Source organism: Phodopus roborovskii, unplaced genomic scaffold (genome assembly GCF_943737965.1).
Source record: "Phodopus roborovskii unplaced genomic scaffold, PHOROB, whole genome shotgun sequence".
Classification (NCBI taxonomy): domain Eukaryota; kingdom Metazoa; phylum Chordata; class Mammalia; order Rodentia; family Cricetidae; genus Phodopus; species Phodopus roborovskii.
This window is the reverse complement of record NW_026126480.1, coordinates 55,104,208-55,123,028: the sequence shown is the minus strand read 5'-3', so window position 1 is coordinate 55,123,028 and position 18,821 is coordinate 55,104,208. Positions and strand designations below refer to the sequence as shown.

Here is an 18,821-nt window from a genome sequence, read left to right as displayed (position 1 = left end):
ACTAAATCCCAGAAGACCTGGGGGGGAGGGGATTATGGCCTCATCGCGGGACTACAAGCGGGTGCATCATGGGACGGCTTAAGGCCTGGCGCGGTGGCTTCTGGGAGGAGTTTCTAAAGCCGGCGGGAACGGAAGTGTTCCGGCTTTGCGGTGTCTGGGGAACCCGGGTGAGTGGGGGCGGGCCAGCCAAACGGGCCCCCACGAGTGTTTCCTGAGCCCACAGCAGGATGCAACGCCGCGTGTCCGCTGGCCCCGAGATGCTGAGTGTGCGTCGTCTACCCACAGCCCTGCCATGTCCGGCTGCGAGCTGCCGAGGGGCCTGTGCCCAGACATGTGCCCAGCCGCCGAGCGCGCCCGACGCGAGCGCGAGCGACGCCTGCACCGACTGGAGGTGGAGCCGGGCGGCCGTGGGAGCGCGCCCCGAGCCGACCCGCGGCGAGCCGTGAAGGAGTACAGCCGGCCGGCGGCAGGCAAGCCCCGGCCCCCGCCCAGCCTGCTGCGGCCGCCCCCAGTACTCCTAGCCACCGTGCGCTACCTAGCGGGTGAGGTGGCCGGCCGTGCCGACGCGTCGTGCGCAGAGGTTGCGGGCTTCGTGGTGGACCGCCTGCGCGCTGTGAGGCTTGATCTGTCGCTGCAGGGCGTGGGTGACGCGGAAGCAGCGGCGGTGCTGGAAGCCGCTCTGGCAACGCTGCTGGCAGTGGTGGCGCGGCTGCGACCCGAAGAGGCGCGCGGAGCCGCGGACCCCGTGCTGCTGCAGACGCAGGTGCAGGAGGGCTTCGGTTCGCTGCGGCGCTGCTACGCACGGGGCAACGCCCCGCACCCTCGCCAGGCCGCTTTCCAGGGCCTCTTTCTGCTTTACAATTTGGGTAAGTCGGGTCCCACACAGCAGAGCGTGGGGACTTAAGGATCTTTGGGGAAAAACAGTCCTAGCATCAGCGGCGCAGTGTAGTTTAGGGATATGGCAGCTTCCATCACTCAGCAATAGCTAGCTCCTCCTTGGTTAAGTCAGTTCGTGAGAGTAAACCCTCCAGGCCCAATCTGACCTCCATAAGAGAGGTGGAGGGAGGTGGAATAGTAATAGACTTGGCCTAGAAAACACTTAGCAAACTTTTTAAAACTACTCAGTAGACTAGCCCATGAATAAATTTGACAGAAGTTGCTAAAAGGTCCTTTTTGTGGGTGAATTATTTATCAAAGGAAAGATGGGCGTGGTGACAGGTACCTTTAATCCCAACTCAGAGGAGGGCAGTTTTTGTTTTTAAATGGGCATGTGTTTTGTTTGTGTGAGAGTGTCAGATCTCCTGGAACTGTAGTTACAGAAGTAGTGAGCTGCCATGTAGGTGCTGGGAATAGAACTCTGGTCCTCAGGAAGAACAGCCAGTGCTCCTAACTGCTCAGCCGTCTCTCCAGCTCCCAGAGTGACTCTTAAACTCATTAATTTACAAAAGTGGTCCAAAGTTCCAGTAGTCAAGATTCCCTGAAAAGGAAGAAAGACTTCCTAAAAAGTGACCTTCCCAGATAGAGAAGTGAGTGTGATGAAGCCAGCACCCAAGATATGTAAGGAGTAAGGTTTTTTCTGCCCGCCGCCTGGTCTTGTCTCGCTGCAGCGCCAGCCCCAATTAACACACTGAGACTATGTACTTGATATAATTCTGTTGGCCAGGTACTAGTTTCTTATCGGCTAGCTCTGTCTTAAGTATTAACCCATTTCTATGTCTTTCCATGTGGTCTTACCAGGGAGAGGCGGCTGGCGGTTCTGCCTTCTCCAGACTCTCCATCTTGACTCCTCCTTCCCTTCCTCTTTCCTCCTCCTAGTCCCGCCTATCTTGCTTTCCTATTGGCCAACAGTGCTTTATTCATTAACCAGTATGAGAAACATATACAGAATGACATCTCCCATCATCTCTTTTCTGTCTAAATAAAAAGGGTTTTAACCTTAACATAGCAAAATATATAAGCAACAGTTATCAAGTAAGAATCACAGTTAACAATATTTAGATCATTAACATTTAGTAAGATTTGAAGAAAATATTTCATCATCTATCCTATCTTTGTGAGTCTCAAGTCTTATATGTAACTTACCTTTAATTCTAACCAAGGAAAACTATAATCATAACTATCTGTCTTCAACTCCTTCAAAGACCACAGAAGGATAATATATAAACTCTAGAAATGACAGAGACATCTTGCCTTGTCAGTCACCTGAAGTTTTTCTGTAATCTTCCATCTTCAGCCAATAGGCCATAGTGTGTCTGTCAGACTCTTCAGCAAAGCAGGAAACTTTAAACTGTCCACCTGTATTGGCAGTTTGCCGGTCACTTTTCTCTGTGTCCTGCAGACTGTCTGGCAGACCCTTCCATGAAGATGGAACTCTGTAGCAATGTCCATCTTGAATCAGCAGTCACTTTCCTGTGGGTCCTGCATGTCCAGTTTATACAGCATAAAGTCAAACAGTCCAGACAAGAGCAGTATCTTGTCCAAATGGCTAGTCTTGCCATATTGAAAGCAAACTTTATAACGCGTTTCTTCGATGTCCTTTCGGACGCAGGTGGTGTTGCTAGGAGCAGTTATGCTTCACTGTCAAGAGAAACCCTAAACCATTTTAAATGCCATATTCTGTAGGTCTTTGAAAGGTTTGAAGAATGCCTATTCCTCTCAAATACATCTCTGTATCTTGAAAAACCTAACTAACTTAACTCTAAGCTTTGACTATCATAGGTAATTATGATCTGTACTACATTATATATTACATTTCTAAATGAGCTATATAAACACAATACCTAAACAAAAGGAGAAATATACACATCATAAGATTGACCTTAAATTATATCAATAAATGAAAATCCGTTTCAACACAAAGTATTCATATCTATACCATAATTCCTTTTACCTTTAAAAATATTGGTTGTGATCATTAACCATTTATAACCAACCCCATTTAAATGAAAACAAACATTTATAAACAATATTTTGGAATTGGGGCTACGTTCTTTCCAAACTACTTCCTGCTGACAGGGGGTGCTGTTATGGGGGAATCCTAAGAAGATGCAGATATCCTGGCTCTAGTCTGTAAGGCTGCCTTGTTCAAACTGTTTTGAACGTTGGATCACCAGCAACTCTGTTTCAGGGGGTCTGACTTGATCAAGCCACATTAGTCTGGAAGGAATTCATAGCTTTTCATTTTCTGTGGAAACAAAAGTAGAAATCCTTTCCCCCAGTAACTTGTCCTTAGACTTAAATTTTGGAGTCAGAGCATTTTTAAAATATATAAATTGAATTGATCCAGCAGCATTTGTTTTAACAGTTGTTGTTTCCTCAGCAGTCAAACAATACAAAAACAATATAATACCGTACAGAATCCATATTCTCTCCATCTGTGGCTTTTTTTATTATTCTGTTTCTTTTAGTTTTTTTTTTCTTTTATTCTTTTTGTTTGTTTGTTTGTTTGTTTTTAATTGAGACAGGGTTTCTCTGTGTAACTTTTATCCATCCTGGAATTCACTCTGCATACCAGATTAACTTTGAAATCACAAGGGATCTGCTTGCCTCTGTCTCCCGAGTTCTGGGATTAAAGGCGTGTGCCACCACACCCAGCTGTTCTCTGTCTTTTTAAAACCATTTTATTTATTTTCTCTCCAAACCTACATATATTTTAGAACACACTGTAAACCTTTAGAGGTTTTCTTATTGTGAATCTGTCTTTACTGTAAATCTTTACCTTTTTGTAGCCACAAGTCTTTTATCTGGTAAACAACAACATTGCTAAAATGAAAGTCATAGTTGTTTCTGCCGCGGTTTATCTAAGATAAGATGATAATCTCCCTTCAAAGATCTCTTTTCTTTTTGGGTTTTCAAGACAGGGTTTCTCTGAGTAGCTTTGGAGCCTGGAGCCTGTTTGTCTTGGAACTCTGATTCGACTAGACTAGCCTTGAGCTCACAGGGATCCACCTTCCTCTGCCTCGAGAATGCTGGAATTTAAAGGCATGTGCCACCACTGCCCGGCTCAAAATCCTCCTGATACTGCAGTCTAGACAGTCAGAAAACTTAGGTTTAGGTCAGCATGATTAGCCTGAGCTCTAGGATAACCTCAGGCAAGCCCTTGCTTTGGCCTGTGTACTGGCTGCTTTTGTGTCAACTTGACAGATCTAGAGTCTTAAGAGAGGAAGAATCCTCAGCTGAGGAAATCCTCCATGAGACCCACCTGTAAGGAATTTTCTCAATTAGTGATCAGTGAGGGAGGGCCCAGCCCACCTTGTTGGGCTGGTGGTCCCGGGTTCTATAAGAGCAGGCTGAAGCTGAGTGGTGCTGGCACATACCTGCCTTTAAGCTCTGCATTCAGAAGGCAGAGGCAGGCAGATCTGAGTTCCAGGATAGGCTCCAAAGCTACATAGGGAAATCCCGTCATGAAAAACAAAAAAAAAAAAAACTGAGCAGTCAGGGACCCACACCTTTAATCCCAGCCACACTGGCAGATGTAGGTGGATCTCTGTGAGGTTGAGAATGGTCTTGTCTCTACAAAGAGAGTTAGCTACAGGACAGCCAGGGCTACACACAGGAAAACAGGAAGGAAAGAAAGAAAGAAAAAAAAAAAAACCAGGCTGAGCAGAGCAATAAACAGCACCCCTCCATGGCCTCTTCTGTATCAACTCCTGCCTCCAGGATTCTGCCCTGCTTGAGTTTCTTTCTGTCTTGATTTTCCTCAGTGATGAACAGCAATTTGGAAGTGTAAGCCAAATAAACCATTTTCTCCCCAACTTGCTTTCACTTATGGTGTTTTGTCTCAGTAATAGAAACTCAAATAGTTTGATAGCCTGTGTCCACCATATGTAAATGTAAAACCCTGTCCACTTGTAAGGGTTTAGAATGAAGGAGGTCTGGTCTTGTGGCACCGCAAATAGATCAGAGGAGGGTCTGTCTGATGATGGTTGGGTCTTGGTTGGAAGGAGGGGAGGTGGGTCAGCCTCTCCAAGGGCACATGGCTGGCACATGACTGGAGTTGGCAGGTGGGAATGAGCTGGAGGGGATGGTATGTGGGGTAGGACTGATATAGAAAATACTAAGCATTCTTGATTCTACTTCTTGCCCTCAGGCTCTGTGGAAGCCCTGCAGGAGGTTCTACAGCTGCCTGCCACCCTTCGTGCCTGCCCGCCCCTTCAAACTGCTCTGGCTGTAGATGCTGCCTTCCGTGAAGGCAACCACGCCCGGCTGTTTCGTCTGCTTCGCACCCTGCCCTACCTACCAAGCTGTGCAGTGCAGGGACACATTGGCTACGCCCGCCGCAAAGCCCTGGCCCGTCTGGCCCGTGCCCTGAGCACTCCTAAAGGACAGACCTTGCCTTTGGACTTCATAGTACACCTTCTGGCCCTGGATGGACCCCGTGAAGCACAAGACCTGTGTCAGGCCCATGGACTGACCTTAGATAAAGATAGAATTGTATTTCTGAGGGGTCACTACTCTGAGGAAGGACTCCCACCCCCTGGTACCTGCCACATACTAGTGGGAAGCAAGCTGCAGGGACATACCCTTGAGGAAGTGGTCATGGCAGGGGAAGACAAGGACTTACACAGACCTAGATCTCCAGCTTGAGAGGCTTGTCCAAGGACTGGACTGGAACACCTGGCACTCTTTTTTCATGATTCCCACATAATAAAAGGAACTCATTTTATAAGAACTTGTTAGACTCCATTTATTTAAGGGCTAAGAGGGGAGACAGACCGTTGAAGAGCAGGGCAAGAAGAAAGAAAGTTGGGCAATGGCCTCTACACTTTTCCTTGGGCCCAGATTTCACTTACTACCATCAGAAAAGGCTGGGACATTTACCAGAGAAACACACAGGTGCAAGGTAAAGGAAAAGCTCAAGAGGCAGAGCTAGGGTCAGAAGTCATGCACAGGCTCCAGGGTGGCTGCTGCACCTTCCAGGGCCATTACTACAATGCTAAGCTGCCTCTGTACTTCAGCCCAAGCTTCAGATCCAGAGTTGGCATCCTGGGCCCTGGCACAAGCATTGGCCAGACCTGGGAATGTAGCAACGGAGGCCGTGTTGGGTGCCCAGAGCACGTGACTGGGGAGAAATAGCAAGCTGACGGTTATTGAGGGGTTAGCCTGGAACTCCACACTGTTCCCAGGGTCTGGTCTCTGAAAGCAAGGGCTTATAGAGCCCTTTCCCAACCATTGGTGAGTGGATTGGGCAGTGAAGCAGGAAACCTTTGGATGGGGGATCATTGCTCCACCCCACTTCCCAGCCTCCCAGGAGATTTGGCATAGGCTCACCTATAGTATCGCTCCTCTGGGAAAGCCCTTGGGTTCAGGAATGCCCGTTCCAAGAGCATTAGCTGGTCATTGACCATCCGTACCTGCAAGGGACTGGAAGGCATATGGATCACCCTGCAAGCCAGCAGTTCAACTGCTAGCTTGATATGTACCCTTAGTGGCCCCTTCCAGACACCTGCCCCACTGCTCATGCTCACTCAGGGTTGTTCTTCTGCAGGGCTGAGATGTGCTGGTTTAAGGCTGCAGCTGCTGTCTCGAACTTCTCCACTGCTGTCACCAGGGGACCTGGGTGGGAAACAACTGGCTTAGCCCTGCCTGGGGATACAAGGTTCCCCGACTTCTTTGTTGGGGTGTACATACCCAGGCTGATATTATGCTGCTGTAGTAGGTTGCTGAGATTCTCTTGTGCAGCCTGTAGGAAGCTGCGTAGTGTCTCATTGTAGTCACTGACATTGAGAGGCAGGAAGAGGCTGTCACTGAGCCTTAGAAGAACATTCCCAGCAGTCCGGGCCACAGCTTGGTGGCTGCTGAAACCTGTGAAGGGGATACAAGGCCAGGGCTGCATCTTCAGCCCATCCTTCTGTCCTCATCAGAATGTCCCTGTTTCCTCCTCACCAGGGTCCAGAAACTTCTCCATGTAATCAAAGGTGTCAAAAGCCGTGTGGTAGGTAGGATAGATCCTGGCTGAGGTCTTGCTCTAGAAGAATAAGGAGAGGGGCTAGGCTTGAGGTAGAAAACCCTATAAGCTGTGTTAGCACAGCATGTGAGCTTCAGGATTTCCACTTAAGAGGAGTAACTGAGGCTCAGGGACTAACCTGCCTGGTATCTCCCAGATAGGGCAGAGGAAGAGTTTAGGGCTGTAGAGTCAGGTATGGGGATCCCAGTTCCACCACCCAAGGGCAGCATAGCTGGGGGAGAAAGGGCCTTAGGGCATCCACTCAAGAGGTGCAGGCCAGCTGGGCGGTGGTGGTGCACACAGGCCCTTAATCCCAGCATTGGGGAGACAGAGGCAGGCAGATCTACAAGAGTTTGAGGCCAGCCTGGTCTACAGAGTGAGTTCAAGGACAGCCAGGGCTGTTACACAGAGAAACACTGTCTTGAAAAAGACAAAAAGAAAAGAGGTACAGGCAGGTCAGAGGAGCTACAGCTCCCACCTCAGTCCCTACAAAAATGTATGAGTCCTCTTAGTTCTCTAACATTGCTTGGTTAGTGCTGATGCCCACAAAAGCATTTCCAAACTCAATTCTGCTTAGTCACTACCATCCTACAACTGATAGACACCAGTCTTCCTCCTCAATAAGGCATAACATGGCACTACAGTACAAATATCTGATGAGTATAAACATGCTCAGAGAACTTAAGGAAGTTGGTGAGGTAGTTTGAATGTAATTGGCACTACTAGGAGGTGTGGCTTTGTTGAGTAGGTGTGGCTTCATTGGAGAAATGTCACTGTGGAGGTGGGCTTTGAAGTCTATGCTCAAGTACAGTGACAGTTCACTTCCTGTTGCCTGGGGATTGAGATGTAGAAGCCTTAGCTCCTTCTCCAACACCATGTCTGCCTGCATCACCATGTCCCACCATGATGGTAACAGACTAAACCCCTGAAACTGTAAGTCACCCCAATTAGATGTCTTCCTTTATAAAAGTTGTTGTGGTCATGATGTCTCCTAGAATAGAAACCCTAACCAAGATAGTTGGCCTGTGTTGTTCAGGGTTAATGACTAGTTCTCATTGTCAACTTGACACAGTCTAGAATCACCCGGGAAGAGTCTCAGGAACTGTCTAGATCAGGATGGCCTGTGGGCATGTCTGTGGGAGTCTATATTGATTACAGTCATTGGGTTGGGAGGACCATACTGGGTAGTACTGAAAGATTTTAGTTTGCAGAGCAAGGATGTAAGAAAGGGGTAGGAGAATAATCCTTGCAAGTGAAATATAGAAAAATCATAAAGAATGGACATTGACATGGGAGGAAAGAACAGGAATTATAAGAACATGCAAGGTTACTATGGTGATGGGACTAGTGGTTATATGCTAGGCTGATTCTGTTAAATAGGGCTAGTGACTGAATCATCAAACCTTTGTGAAATAACTGAAGTTTCTCCCAGGTCTTGGACCACAACAAGGAAATAGGTAGGCCCCCAACCCTGGAACAAATAGTCCCAGATGAATAGCCCTGTCTGGGTCGTACCTGGCCAATGGACAGTCTGGGGACTTTTCAAGTCACACCTGGGTGATCTCTCAAACATGAGATCATACTTTATAATCAATCACCTTGTGCCCCATGCATGTATGCTGATTTGCAGTCTTCTCTATAAAAAGAGCCTGAAACCTTTGAGGGGTGTGCAGCTTTCCCCAAGATTGCTGACACCCAAGTGCACTCGCTCAATAAACATCTCTTGCTTGTTGCATCTCCTGGTTTTGGTGTTTGTGTCACGGGGCTCTCCCATCGGCCCATCAGGACCCTGAAATTAGGGTCTTACAGTACTATTCCCTAGGGCAGGGATGGAGAAATTGAACTGAGCACTAGTAATGGCACATTCACTCACTGCTTTCTGCCCTTCACTGTGAATGTAATGTGTTCTCTGGAGCTCCTGCTGCTGTGACTTCCTGCTATAATGGTCTGTGACCTAGACTTGTGAGCTGAAAAAAACCTATTGTCCTCAAAGTCGCTTTTGTCAGAGTGTTAGTCACAAAAACAGCAAACAAAACCAAGACACACAGCTGCTTAGTCAATGAGTCAGAGACAGTCTGTACCAGACCCTCCCCTGAGATTTGATGCAACAGTACTTGGAGGGGAGTGGTATGGAAGATTGCTCACCCTGTCATAGGTGTAGGCAAGGTCCATGGAAGAGATGCCCAGGAAGTGGATGAATGAGGCATAGTCACTGCCTGCACCGAGTGTGCCCATGCTGGAAGAGAGAGGACAGCATTTGGAGGGTGCTGGGTGGACATGCTGAGCCTATGGTCCTGCCTTTCTGGTTTCTGGGCTCACCTGGGGATGGGGCCATACACTGAACTACTGCGATTGGTATATCGGATCCAGTTGTCATAGATACTGAGGCCACTGGGACCTGGTGCACTGATCTAGTACAGAGAGGAACATTTGATGGTTCAGGAAACCCAGCCTCAAAAATTGGATGGGGTTCTCTACCAGACTCCAATCTCCAGATCAACTGTAATCCGTGAGCCCCATGCCAAATAGATCCTCCACAACCCCTTGTACCTCTTTGGTGGCAGAAAAGATCACACTTTGTACAGGGGGTGTCCCCTGTGCCCGGAGGGTAGCATTGGCTGTGGGAGGAAGCAAGGAGACCTGTTTGGATCCATCTCCTTTTCCTGCCCACTCCCAGCTGGCAGAACCTCCCATACCAAACACAGAGATGTCCACATTGATGTAGGCCACTGTGCGCTCCTGTAGCTTGCTGAGGAACTCCTACAGAGTTAGGGGACAACACCTCAGTCCATTTACCACCCCATCCAAGGACCACTTGCACCCATCTTTTTGTGAGGCTCACTCACCTCTGTGAATTCCGTAGAGCCAATGAGCCCGAATTCCTCCGCCCCCCAGCTGGCAAAGATGATGGATCTGCGGGGTCTCCAAGTGCCTGGAGAAAAAAGGGCACACATGAGGAGTTAGAGAGCAGGGTCCTCTGACCCAGGGTGAGTTCGGGAATAGGCTGGGGACATGGAAGGGAGGGAAAAGCTAGAAAAGGTGTACAGCTCATGTCAGGGAGCCCTAATAACCTACCAGACTTCCAGGAGGTGATCCTCTTTCTAGCCTCCCTCTCTCAACATACCCTACCCCAGGAACCCCTGGGTCACGGCCTCTTTTGGCCAGAATGCCTCACCTCCTCTCTGGTTCACAGTAGACCTGCCTTGAGGAAATCTGAACCTCTTCCCTCAATCTCCAAGCATCCCAGGAAATATTTGTTGATAATACATTGGTATTTGCCCAATGGCTTTATCCCAAACCAACCCTTACAACAGTATCTTTCCATTTCACAGTTGAGAAAACTGAGGCACAGAGAACTTAAATGACTTGCCCAAGGTCATAGCCATAGACAGCAGAGCAGGGTTTAAATCCAGACATCCAGTCCCAGAAGCCTGTGATTTATCCAGGATCCCATCCTGCCTCCCACAGCATTCTGCAGCCTGGCCTCCATCTCCAGGCTACCTTCCCACAGTGTGCTTGCCACAGTCCCCAGCCACACTGGAGACTCATGCTTGCCCCCTCATCAACTCCATATTCCCTCAACTCCACATGCCCCTTCTTTTGTCATCAGCTCTGGCTGCAACTGGATTATTTGATCATTCTTGTTTGAGTCTTTGTTGTTTTCTGAAACAGGGTCACAATATATAGTTGAAGTTGGCCTAAAACTACTCGTGTATCACAGGTTAGTCTTAAACTCACCATCCACCCACCTCAGCCTTCCCAGTGTTAAGATCACAGACGTGGTTGGGCAGTGGTGGCACACACCCTTAAGAGCTAGAAAAGATGTACAGCCTCCCAGCACTCAGGGACAGGTGGATCTCTGTGAGTCTGAGGCCAGCCTGGTCTACAAAGTGAGTTCCAGGACAGGCTCCAAAAGCTACATAGAGAAACCCTGTGGGGGGTGGGGGGGGGAGTGTCGAGTCACAGACATGTGATTCCGTTGGGGATCTCATCTTTTCTTTTGTATCTAGTGTATCCAAATTCACTAAGGTTGACCTTGACCTTCTAATTCTCCTGCCTTCACTGGGATCAAGTCCAGGACCTCTTGCATAGGTAAGCATTTTACCAACTGACCTGCAACCCCAACCCTTATTTATTAATTTACTTATTTAATTATTGAGATAGGGTCTTACTCTGTGACCCTGGGTGGTCTGAAACTCACTCTGTAGAACAGGCTGGCCTTGAACTCCTGGCCCTCTTTATGCCTTGGTCTCCTGAGGTCTGAGCTAACAGACATAAAGCACCACACCTAACATTCATCTTTTGGCTTAAGAAGAAACAAAACCTTTATATACAGTATGTTACATGTTTGTAACTACAAATCCCCACACTTTTTCTTGCCAGAAATGTAGAGCATGATTGTAATCTGTCTAATCCATACTTGGAAATACGACAAATACCAGCATCTTGAAAGACAAGAAGAGCTAAGGAGCTGCTGGAGACATGCACTTTATGGTCCTCGATCAGATCTCCAGGGCTCTCCTGTGTGGGTGCCAGTGTTTGTGTGTGTACAATCAAAGGTTTGTTTAATTTTTTTGTTGGTGGTGTTGTTTTCTCATTTCCAGAAAGCACATATCTCTATACCATTTATTATTATTTTCTGATAATCTATAGGATTATTTAGACTCTGCCTACTTTGAGGTATTAAATTATAATAAATACACGAGGAAAAGATTAGCTATGTCCAAGTAACCTCTTGGTTTTTTGAGATGAGGTCTCCATGGCCAAGAGAACTAACCAAGAAGGCTAGATTGGCTGGCCACAGAGCTCTAGGAATCTACCTATCCCCAGCTCACCACCTGCCCTCCTCAGCTGATCTTGGCTACATCTGTTTGACCTCCTGTGGTTGCTAACAACTCTCCAGTTCATGTCACAAGTGCCTTTTCCAAGCTGGACACAGACAGCCTCAACCTCCTTCCTAATCTCTTCTCTGATTGCCACTGTCCCTGGCTGCTCAGCTTCCTCCATAGTTATGACTCCTTGCCCTACATGAGGCTCTACCACCCTTTTCTCTGAAGGGTTCTGGTGCTGAAATGTCACCAGAACAGTTAGACACGCCTTAAATGGCATGGCACCCTATGGGTAGAGCCTGGACAGACCCGTGTTTACAGCCTATGGGGCCTGACTCTACCAAGATGCACAGGAGGCTCCTGAAGATGGCAGTATATACCAGCTATCTGTTCCTCGAGCCCCAAGGTTCCCAAGACCAGGGGCTGGTGCCCAGGTACTTATGCCTCCAGGGTTCATGTCCTGACTCAGGTGAACCCTAGAGATGGGAGGTAATGGAAGAAGTGGGCTGGAAATGACTCCAGGGCTTCTGGGAAGGAGTGACCAGGAGAGAGGATAGCCTCACCCTTCTTTAGCAAAGTTCCCAGGACCCGGGAGATCTCCAGGAGGACAGCGGTACCACTGCTGGGGTCCACTGCTCCATGTACCCAGCTGTCCCGATGGTTTCCATAGATTACATAACGATCTGAAGGGAGAATCAGAGTCAGAGGGGCAGAGAAGGGTCAGCAGAGGACAGGCAGGCCAAGGTGGGCTGCAACCACTGCAGGGCCCAGGGGAGTGGCAGGGCTTGGTGCAAGCAGACTCACCAGGCTCCACAGACCCTTGGATGATGCCCAGGACATTGGAGGAGTTTCTCAGCTCCAGACTGTTGTGGACACTCATTTTCACCTCACTAGGGGTGGAATGAAGGCTACGGTTAGAATTAAGCCCTCTCCTGTCCCCTTATCAAATTCAGGAGGAAGTGAAGCCAAGAGAGAGGTGACACTGGAAGTCACTTGCCCAGTAGGACCAAGGAAAGCAGTAAGCCAAGCTGCCCCTCTTTTGGTTGGAAGCCTCCTTGGCTTGGGGAAAGGGGACGCCTGGGAGCAGACTCGCTCAGATGGGGAAGCAGACACTGGCCAGGAGTGCACTGCCCAGGTCCTGCAGCACGTTCAAAGGAGGCAGCGGCTGGAGAAGAAAGTGGGTGAGGGGCAAGGAGACCCCATGGAGTTTAGTGGTTCACACTCCTTCCAGTCAGCTTCCCCCAAAGACAGCTGCTCTGGAGAGGCCTAAAATGGTCTTGAAGAGGGGAAAAAGGAAAGTCAAGTAAGAGGGCATCAGGGAGGAATGGAGTTGGGGAAACTAGGAGGAAGAGAGAAGCCTGCCTCACCTGCCTTCTGGGAAGCTCCCATCCTGCCTGAAGCCTGGCCCCAGCTTGTAGTCACAGCCCAGTGCTCCCTGCCAGGTAGCTGGGGCAGAGGCCCCAGTGAGGTTACTGTGGAGGAGAGATGACTGTGAGGGTAAGTTTGGCATCTGCAGGTGTCTGAGGACAGGCAGAGGACTGGGCATGGGCTCACCAGAGCAGGTCTTTTGCATCCTCAAAGCCAATGGGCTGGGCAGGAATTGGGGGAAATCCAGAGATGTTGTTAAGATCCAAGCGGAAAGAAGAGGGATGAGCTGGAAGGTAGGGAGTCAGAGGGTCCCCAAAATACTCATAGTAGGAGCCTCGCTCCACACCAGAGGGAGGCAGGCCCCAGGAGTTGGGGAAGGTTTCACTGGGCAAGCTCTTCCCATCATTGATATCGCCAGGGTCTGTGTACACTAGCACTCCAACCACTCCATGCTTGGCAGCATTAATGGCCTGCAGAAAACAGAGGAGGCTATGTGCAAGTGACAGACGGGGACAGGCAGGCCCTACACCTCCTCCTCTCTTCTCTACATGGAAATCAGAATTGCTCTGTCTCCCCACAAGCAGGATAATTTATGGGAGAACTACTTGGGCTACTGGTGGTATCTGGCTGAAAAAAAGGAAGATACCCTTGATGGAATACTGTGCAGGTATATAGTCATCGGTGGCTGATGCCTGTAATCCCAGCACTCAAGACACAGAAACGGAAGGAGTGTTATGTAGTTGAGGCTAGCCTGGACCACAGAGTGAAACTCAGTCTCAAGCAAGAAAAAGATGTACACCTTCTAGAAGCAGCATTATTCTCACATCTAAAATGAGAAACAGCCAAAGTGTCTATCAATGTACAGTTGAATGAATAAGAGGTGGTATATATACTTGGAGACAAGGTCTTATGCAACCCAGGCTAGCCTCAAACTCTCTAAGTATCCAAGGATGACCTTGAGCTTCTGATCTTCCTGCCTCCAAATCCCTCCCCCAGTGCTGAGATTACAGGAGTGTGCTACAACATCCGGTTCTACAGGCTGCTGAGAATCCAATTTAGGAGCTCCTTCCTACATGTTAGGCAACCACTCTATCAACTGAACCACATCTGCAGTCCAACGATGGGATGTTATTCTGACTTGAAAAGGAATAAAGTCCTAATACAACTTCAAGGAACCTTGAAAATGTTAGGCTAGGTGAAATAAGTCAAGTACAAAATGCTACATATTGCCAAGTATGATGTCACACACCTTTAGTTCCAGTACTCAGGAGGCTGAGGCAGACAGATCTCTGTGAATTCAAGGCCAGCCTTGTCTACAGAGAATTCCAGAACAGTTAGGGCTATGTAGAGACTGTCTCAAGCAAACAAACAAACAACAACAAAAATCAAGACAGGGTTTCTCTGTGTCACAGTCCTGGCTTTCCTGGAAATCATTCTGTAAACAAAGCTGGCCTTGAACTCACAGAGATCTGCCTGCCTCTGCCTCCCCAGGGCTGAGATTAAAGGAGTGTGCCACTACCACCACCCTGCAAATGATGTATGATTATAATTGTAACTCCATCAAACTGGATCAGATGCCCTCTCCTGGGCACTGAAGCCATCCATACAACATAAACCTGCACATACAGGCACACAGACAGACACATAAACAAACAAATATCTGAAGTCCTTTTTCATAAAAATTAAAAGTTAGCTGGGCGTCAGTGGCATACACCTTTAATCCTAGCACTCGGGAGGCAGAGGCAGGAGGATCTCTGTGAGTTTGAGGCCATCCTGGTCTACAGAGCTAGTTCCAGGACAGACTCCAAAGCTACACAGAGAAACACTGTCTCGAAAAACAAAAAAAAAAAAGAATTTGGCATGTCTAGAGAGAGCATTAGCTGTGCCATGCTATGGGGGCAAATGCCTTTAATCCCAGCACTCAGGAGGCAGAGGCAGGCATGGATCTCCTTGAGTTTGAGGCCAGACTGCTAAACAGAACAAGGTCCAGAACTTTGTGTAGCCAAGGCTACAACAAAGGAAACCTATCTTGAAAAACAAAAACAAAACAAAACAAAACAAAATACAACAAAAAAGGGGAATTGGCTGCTCTTCCAGAGGACCAAGGTTCAATTCCCAGCACCCACATGGCAGCTCCTAACTATCTTTAACTCCAGTTCCAGGGGATCTGATGTCCTCTCCAGCCTCTGTGGGCATTTCGTTTATATTCAGGCAAAACACTCATTATCAATTAAAATTACAAAGGGCACTGAAGTTGAGGATATCAAAGGCCTGTAGTGCAATTGGAGAAGATATTGTTAAATGGAATTTCAGTTCAAAAAAACAAAACATAGCACACACCTTTAGTCCCAAAACTCAGATCTCTGTGAGTCTGAGGCCAGACTGGTCTATAAATCCAGTTCCAGGACAGCCAGGGCTGTTACACAGAAAAACCCTTCCCACCCCCCAAAAAAGCGAAAGATGTATTTTATTATTTGTTTAAATAATGTGTCTGTGTGTCTGTAAGTGGGTATGTGCATGGGTTCCAGTGCCTGAGGAGGCCAGAGGTGCCCATCTCCTGGAACTGAAGTTTCAGGTAGTTGTGAGCCACCTGACATGGGATCTGAACTCAGGCCCAGCAAGAGCCATCTCTACAGCAGCCCCTGCAATGTTGGTTTCAAATAATAATAATTACATGGATAGTAATGATGGTGCATATCACCAATGTTCTTAACACATCATAGACTTTAAAACTGTGACAGCTTCGGGTCATTGGTGGGGCACGCCTTTAGTCCCAGCCCGTGGGAGGCAGAGGCAGGTGGATCTCTGTGAGTTCGAGGCCAGCCTGGTCTACAGAGCTAGTTCCAGGACAGCCAGGGCTACACAGAGAAACCTTGTCTCAAAAAAATAGAAAAACTGGGGGAAAGAACAAGCAGCAGCTACTATCCCCCATCCGCTTTCTATTTTCTCCCCCATTTTCTTTGTGTGTGGGTGTTTGGGGGGTTGTTCTCTCTCTCTTCCTCTCTCTCTCTCTCTCTCTCTCTGTGTGTGTGTGTGTGTGTGTGTGTATTTGTACAAGTGTCTGTGCACCTGATCACTTTCCACCTTTTTGGTTATTTAGGTTATTGGTGTTGCTTTGTTTATATAATCCTAACTGTTTTGGAATTCTCTACATAGACCAGGTTATTCTCAGAGTCATACAGCTCCTCCTGTCTTTGCTGGGATTAAAGCTGTGCGCCACCACACCTGGCTTGGTTTTTTGTTGTTGTTTTGTGTTTGTTTTTTCTAATCCTGGAAAACTCTATGTAGTACAGGCTGGCCTGGAACTCACAAGACATCTTTTTACCTCTGCCTCCCTCTTCAGGGATTAAAGGTGTGCTCCACTTCCACCATACTTTTTGAGATACCCTCTCTCCCTAAATCCTGGAGCTTTCCAATTTGATTAGACCAGCTGCCATCCATGGAGCCCCAGGGTCCTCTGCATTGCAGGAAGGAGCCTATAGGATGTGTTGTTAGTGGTCTATTTCAGTTAGCCCTGCCCCAGCCCCAGAGTACCTGGTTGGAATCAGCAGACACTTAATTAGACACCCAGGGAAGGAGCAGACAGTGCAGTGGATGAAAAGGAGACAAAAACATTGCAAGTCTCATGTATGTAGCTAGCCCTGAGCCAATGATCCTGACCGAGCTCCAGAATGACTGCTGCCTTTGCTTCTTTCTCACTGTATGGACCTCCTGGCTGGGGAGGAAATGCCAGTTTTTAAGATGTTAGCCTGTGCTACTTTATATTATAGATCACCAGGTCTCTGAATAAAACACAACTTAAAGAGTCGATTCCTGGGCTGGTAAGATGGCACAGCAGGTAAAAGGTGCTTGCCACCAAGCCTGGTGACCTGAGTTCAATCCCCAGGACACACATGGTGGGAGGAAAGAACGGACTCCTGCAAGTTGTCCTCTGTTCCCACACACAGGAACATTCTTCCCCTCAAATAAATAAACATGGAAAAAAGAAAAAAGGTTTTAAAAAGACTTTTTAGGGCTGGAGAGATGGCTCAGCGGTTAAGAGCACTGCCTGCTCTTCTAAAGGTCCTGAGTTCCCAGCACATGGTAGTGAGCTCCTGTGTCTGGTGCCCTCTTCTGGCCTGCAGGTGTACATACAGGCAGAACACTGTATACATAATAAATAAGTAAATACATAAATTTAAGAGGAAAAAAAAAAAGACTTCTTAAACCTTGTTTTTCAAATTGCCAATTAGCTGAGCAGTGTGGGCACACATCTTTAATCCCAGCCCTGGGGAGGCAGAGGCAGGCAGATCTCTGTGAGTTCGAGACTAGCCTGGTCTACAGAGTGAGTTCCAGGACAGCCCGGGCTACACTGAGAGACACTGTCTTGAGGGGACAAAAAGGAACCTAAGAGCTTGGGGTTTTTGTCCCTGTTGGCCCTTAGAATACCAGGTGACACAAGCCCAGGTGTGAGGGGACACCAGCCCACATAAACTTACAGCGCAGTCTCTTTCTCTCCTAGCACTGCCCACCCTTGGCCCTTGTCTACCCAGGTCCCTGCACAGTGAATGCTACTTGCCTTGGCTCCACGTCCCACACCCCCATAGTGAGTCAGGGCAATTGTGCCTTCAAGGTTGATGCCCCACTTCTCCAGATCCTCGAAGTCCTTTTCTGAGCCTCGGTTGGCATAGACGAGCAGGCCCTAATCCCAAGAGGAAAGGGCTGTAGGTGAGGCTTGGCCAAAGGCAGGTACAAAGGGATACAAAGATAGAGTAGCAGCAGCAAGAGCTTTGGTTCTCTCTCCTCACCCAAAGATGATGTACCCCCAAAGTGGCTACCCTCTTCTCTAAGTGTCCTGTACAAGGTTTTGAGTAGAGACCTCTAACTAGTGTTTGCTGAATGACTAATGGAGGATAGCAACACCACCACCATGTGTAATATCAGTGCAGGGGGTTTGGGGCTCCACTTGAAGCACTCCTCAGATGCCCCTGCTTCAGAGTGGGAATCAAAGAGAGACAGAATATGGTGGTGGGGGGTTCTAGGCTCACCTTTGGGGCCCCAGGGGGTGCATAGGCAGCATAAGGTTGCAACACATTGGGCTCCACCTGCTCCCCAGTCAGATTTTTTTCTCCAGGTTGGAAGGAGTGGAAGACCATTCCATTGGGACCCACTGTGTGAGAAAGCCAGGTCAGTGCTGGTCCCAGCAGCAGCCCTCACCACCCCAGAATTCCTGCACAGGACCTCACCAACTTCCACAATATTCGGCTGCTTTTGGCTGGGGAAGGAGAGCAGGACCTTATACTCAGAGGTCTTGGCTGAGTCTAGGCCAGTTTCGGTATCCTGCCAGCGTTCCAGCAGCAGACGAACCAGGGCCTCATCCCGAGCACTGGAGGCCACATGTGGCTCCTTGGAGAGTTCTCTGAAGGGTGAGCAGGGGAGGGTGGAGTGTGTCAGGGGAGGTCCCTGCCTAACAGGGGTTTTGGAGGACCCACCTCTTACCGAAGGTTCTCTCGGATCCTGCTGGCATCTAGTTGTCCCATTACAGAGTCAAGGATTGCCAGGTCCAGGTCCTGGGAGTCTGAAGTGCAGGGGGACTGAGGGTCAGTTGCTTTGGGGATGGCAAAGTGGCCCAGGATGATCCCCAGTCCAAACAGGGCAGCAACCCCGATGCCCACCCCCAGTATTTTTGCCCAGTGCAT

At 48.5% G+C, this 18,821-nt stretch overlaps 2 protein-coding genes across 2 annotated transcripts; one reads left to right on the top strand and one right to left on the bottom strand.

Annotated features, from left to right (window-relative positions):
• Positions 1–102: 102 nt before the first annotated feature.
• Positions 103–5,671, top strand: Sac3d1 (SAC3 domain containing 1). The gene is made up of 2 exons (XM_051193766.1): positions 103–866; positions 5,090–5,671. Exons 1-2 carry the CDS (start codon positions 293–295, stop codon positions 5,584–5,586), a joined length of 1,071 nt encoding a protein of 356 aa, XP_051049723.1. The 5' UTR covers positions 103–292; the 3' UTR covers positions 5,587–5,671.
• Positions 5,672–5,843: 172 nt separating this feature from the next.
• Positions 5,844–18,821, bottom strand: Naaladl1 (N-acetylated alpha-linked acidic dipeptidase like 1). Its single transcript, XM_051193773.1, has 18 exons — positions 18,622–18,821; positions 18,369–18,541; positions 18,171–18,292; positions 17,702–17,824; positions 13,330–13,613; positions 13,143–13,247; positions 12,580–12,665; positions 12,339–12,458; positions 9,793–9,878; positions 9,643–9,706; positions 9,497–9,564; positions 9,266–9,357; positions 9,092–9,182; positions 6,886–6,967; positions 6,631–6,804; positions 6,468–6,555; positions 6,271–6,363; positions 5,844–6,061 (listed from the first exon to the last, which is right to left on the bottom strand). Exons 1-18 carry the CDS (start codon positions 18,819–18,821, stop codon positions 5,875–5,877), a joined length of 2,238 nt encoding a protein of 745 aa, XP_051049730.1. The 3' UTR covers positions 5,844–5,874.

What these genes read in the sequence shown, in the direction of transcription:
- Sac3d1 (XM_051193766.1), top strand. Translation starts at nt 293, where the DNA reads ATGTCCGGCTGCGAGCTGCCGAGGGGCCTGTGCCCAGACATGTGCCCA. An exon ending in CTTTCTGCTTTACAATTTGG is followed by an intron (nt 867 to 5,089) that starts GTAAGTCGGGTC and finishes TCTTGCCCTCAG; the next exon opens with GCTCTGTGGAAGCCCTGCAG.
- Naaladl1 (XM_051193773.1), bottom strand. Translation starts at nt 18,821, where the DNA reads ATGCACTGGGCAAAAATACTGGGGGTGGGCATCGGGGTTGCTGCCCTG. An exon ending in CCAAGGGTCTGTGGAGCCTG is followed by an intron (nt 12,459 to 12,579) that starts GTGAGTCTGCTT and finishes TTCTCCCTTCAG; the next exon opens with ATCGTTATGTAATCTATGGA. An exon ending in CCAGAGGAGCGATACTATAG is followed by an intron (nt 6,062 to 6,270) that starts GTGAGCCTATGC and finishes ATTTCTCCCCAG; the next exon opens with TCACGTGCTCTGGGCACCCA.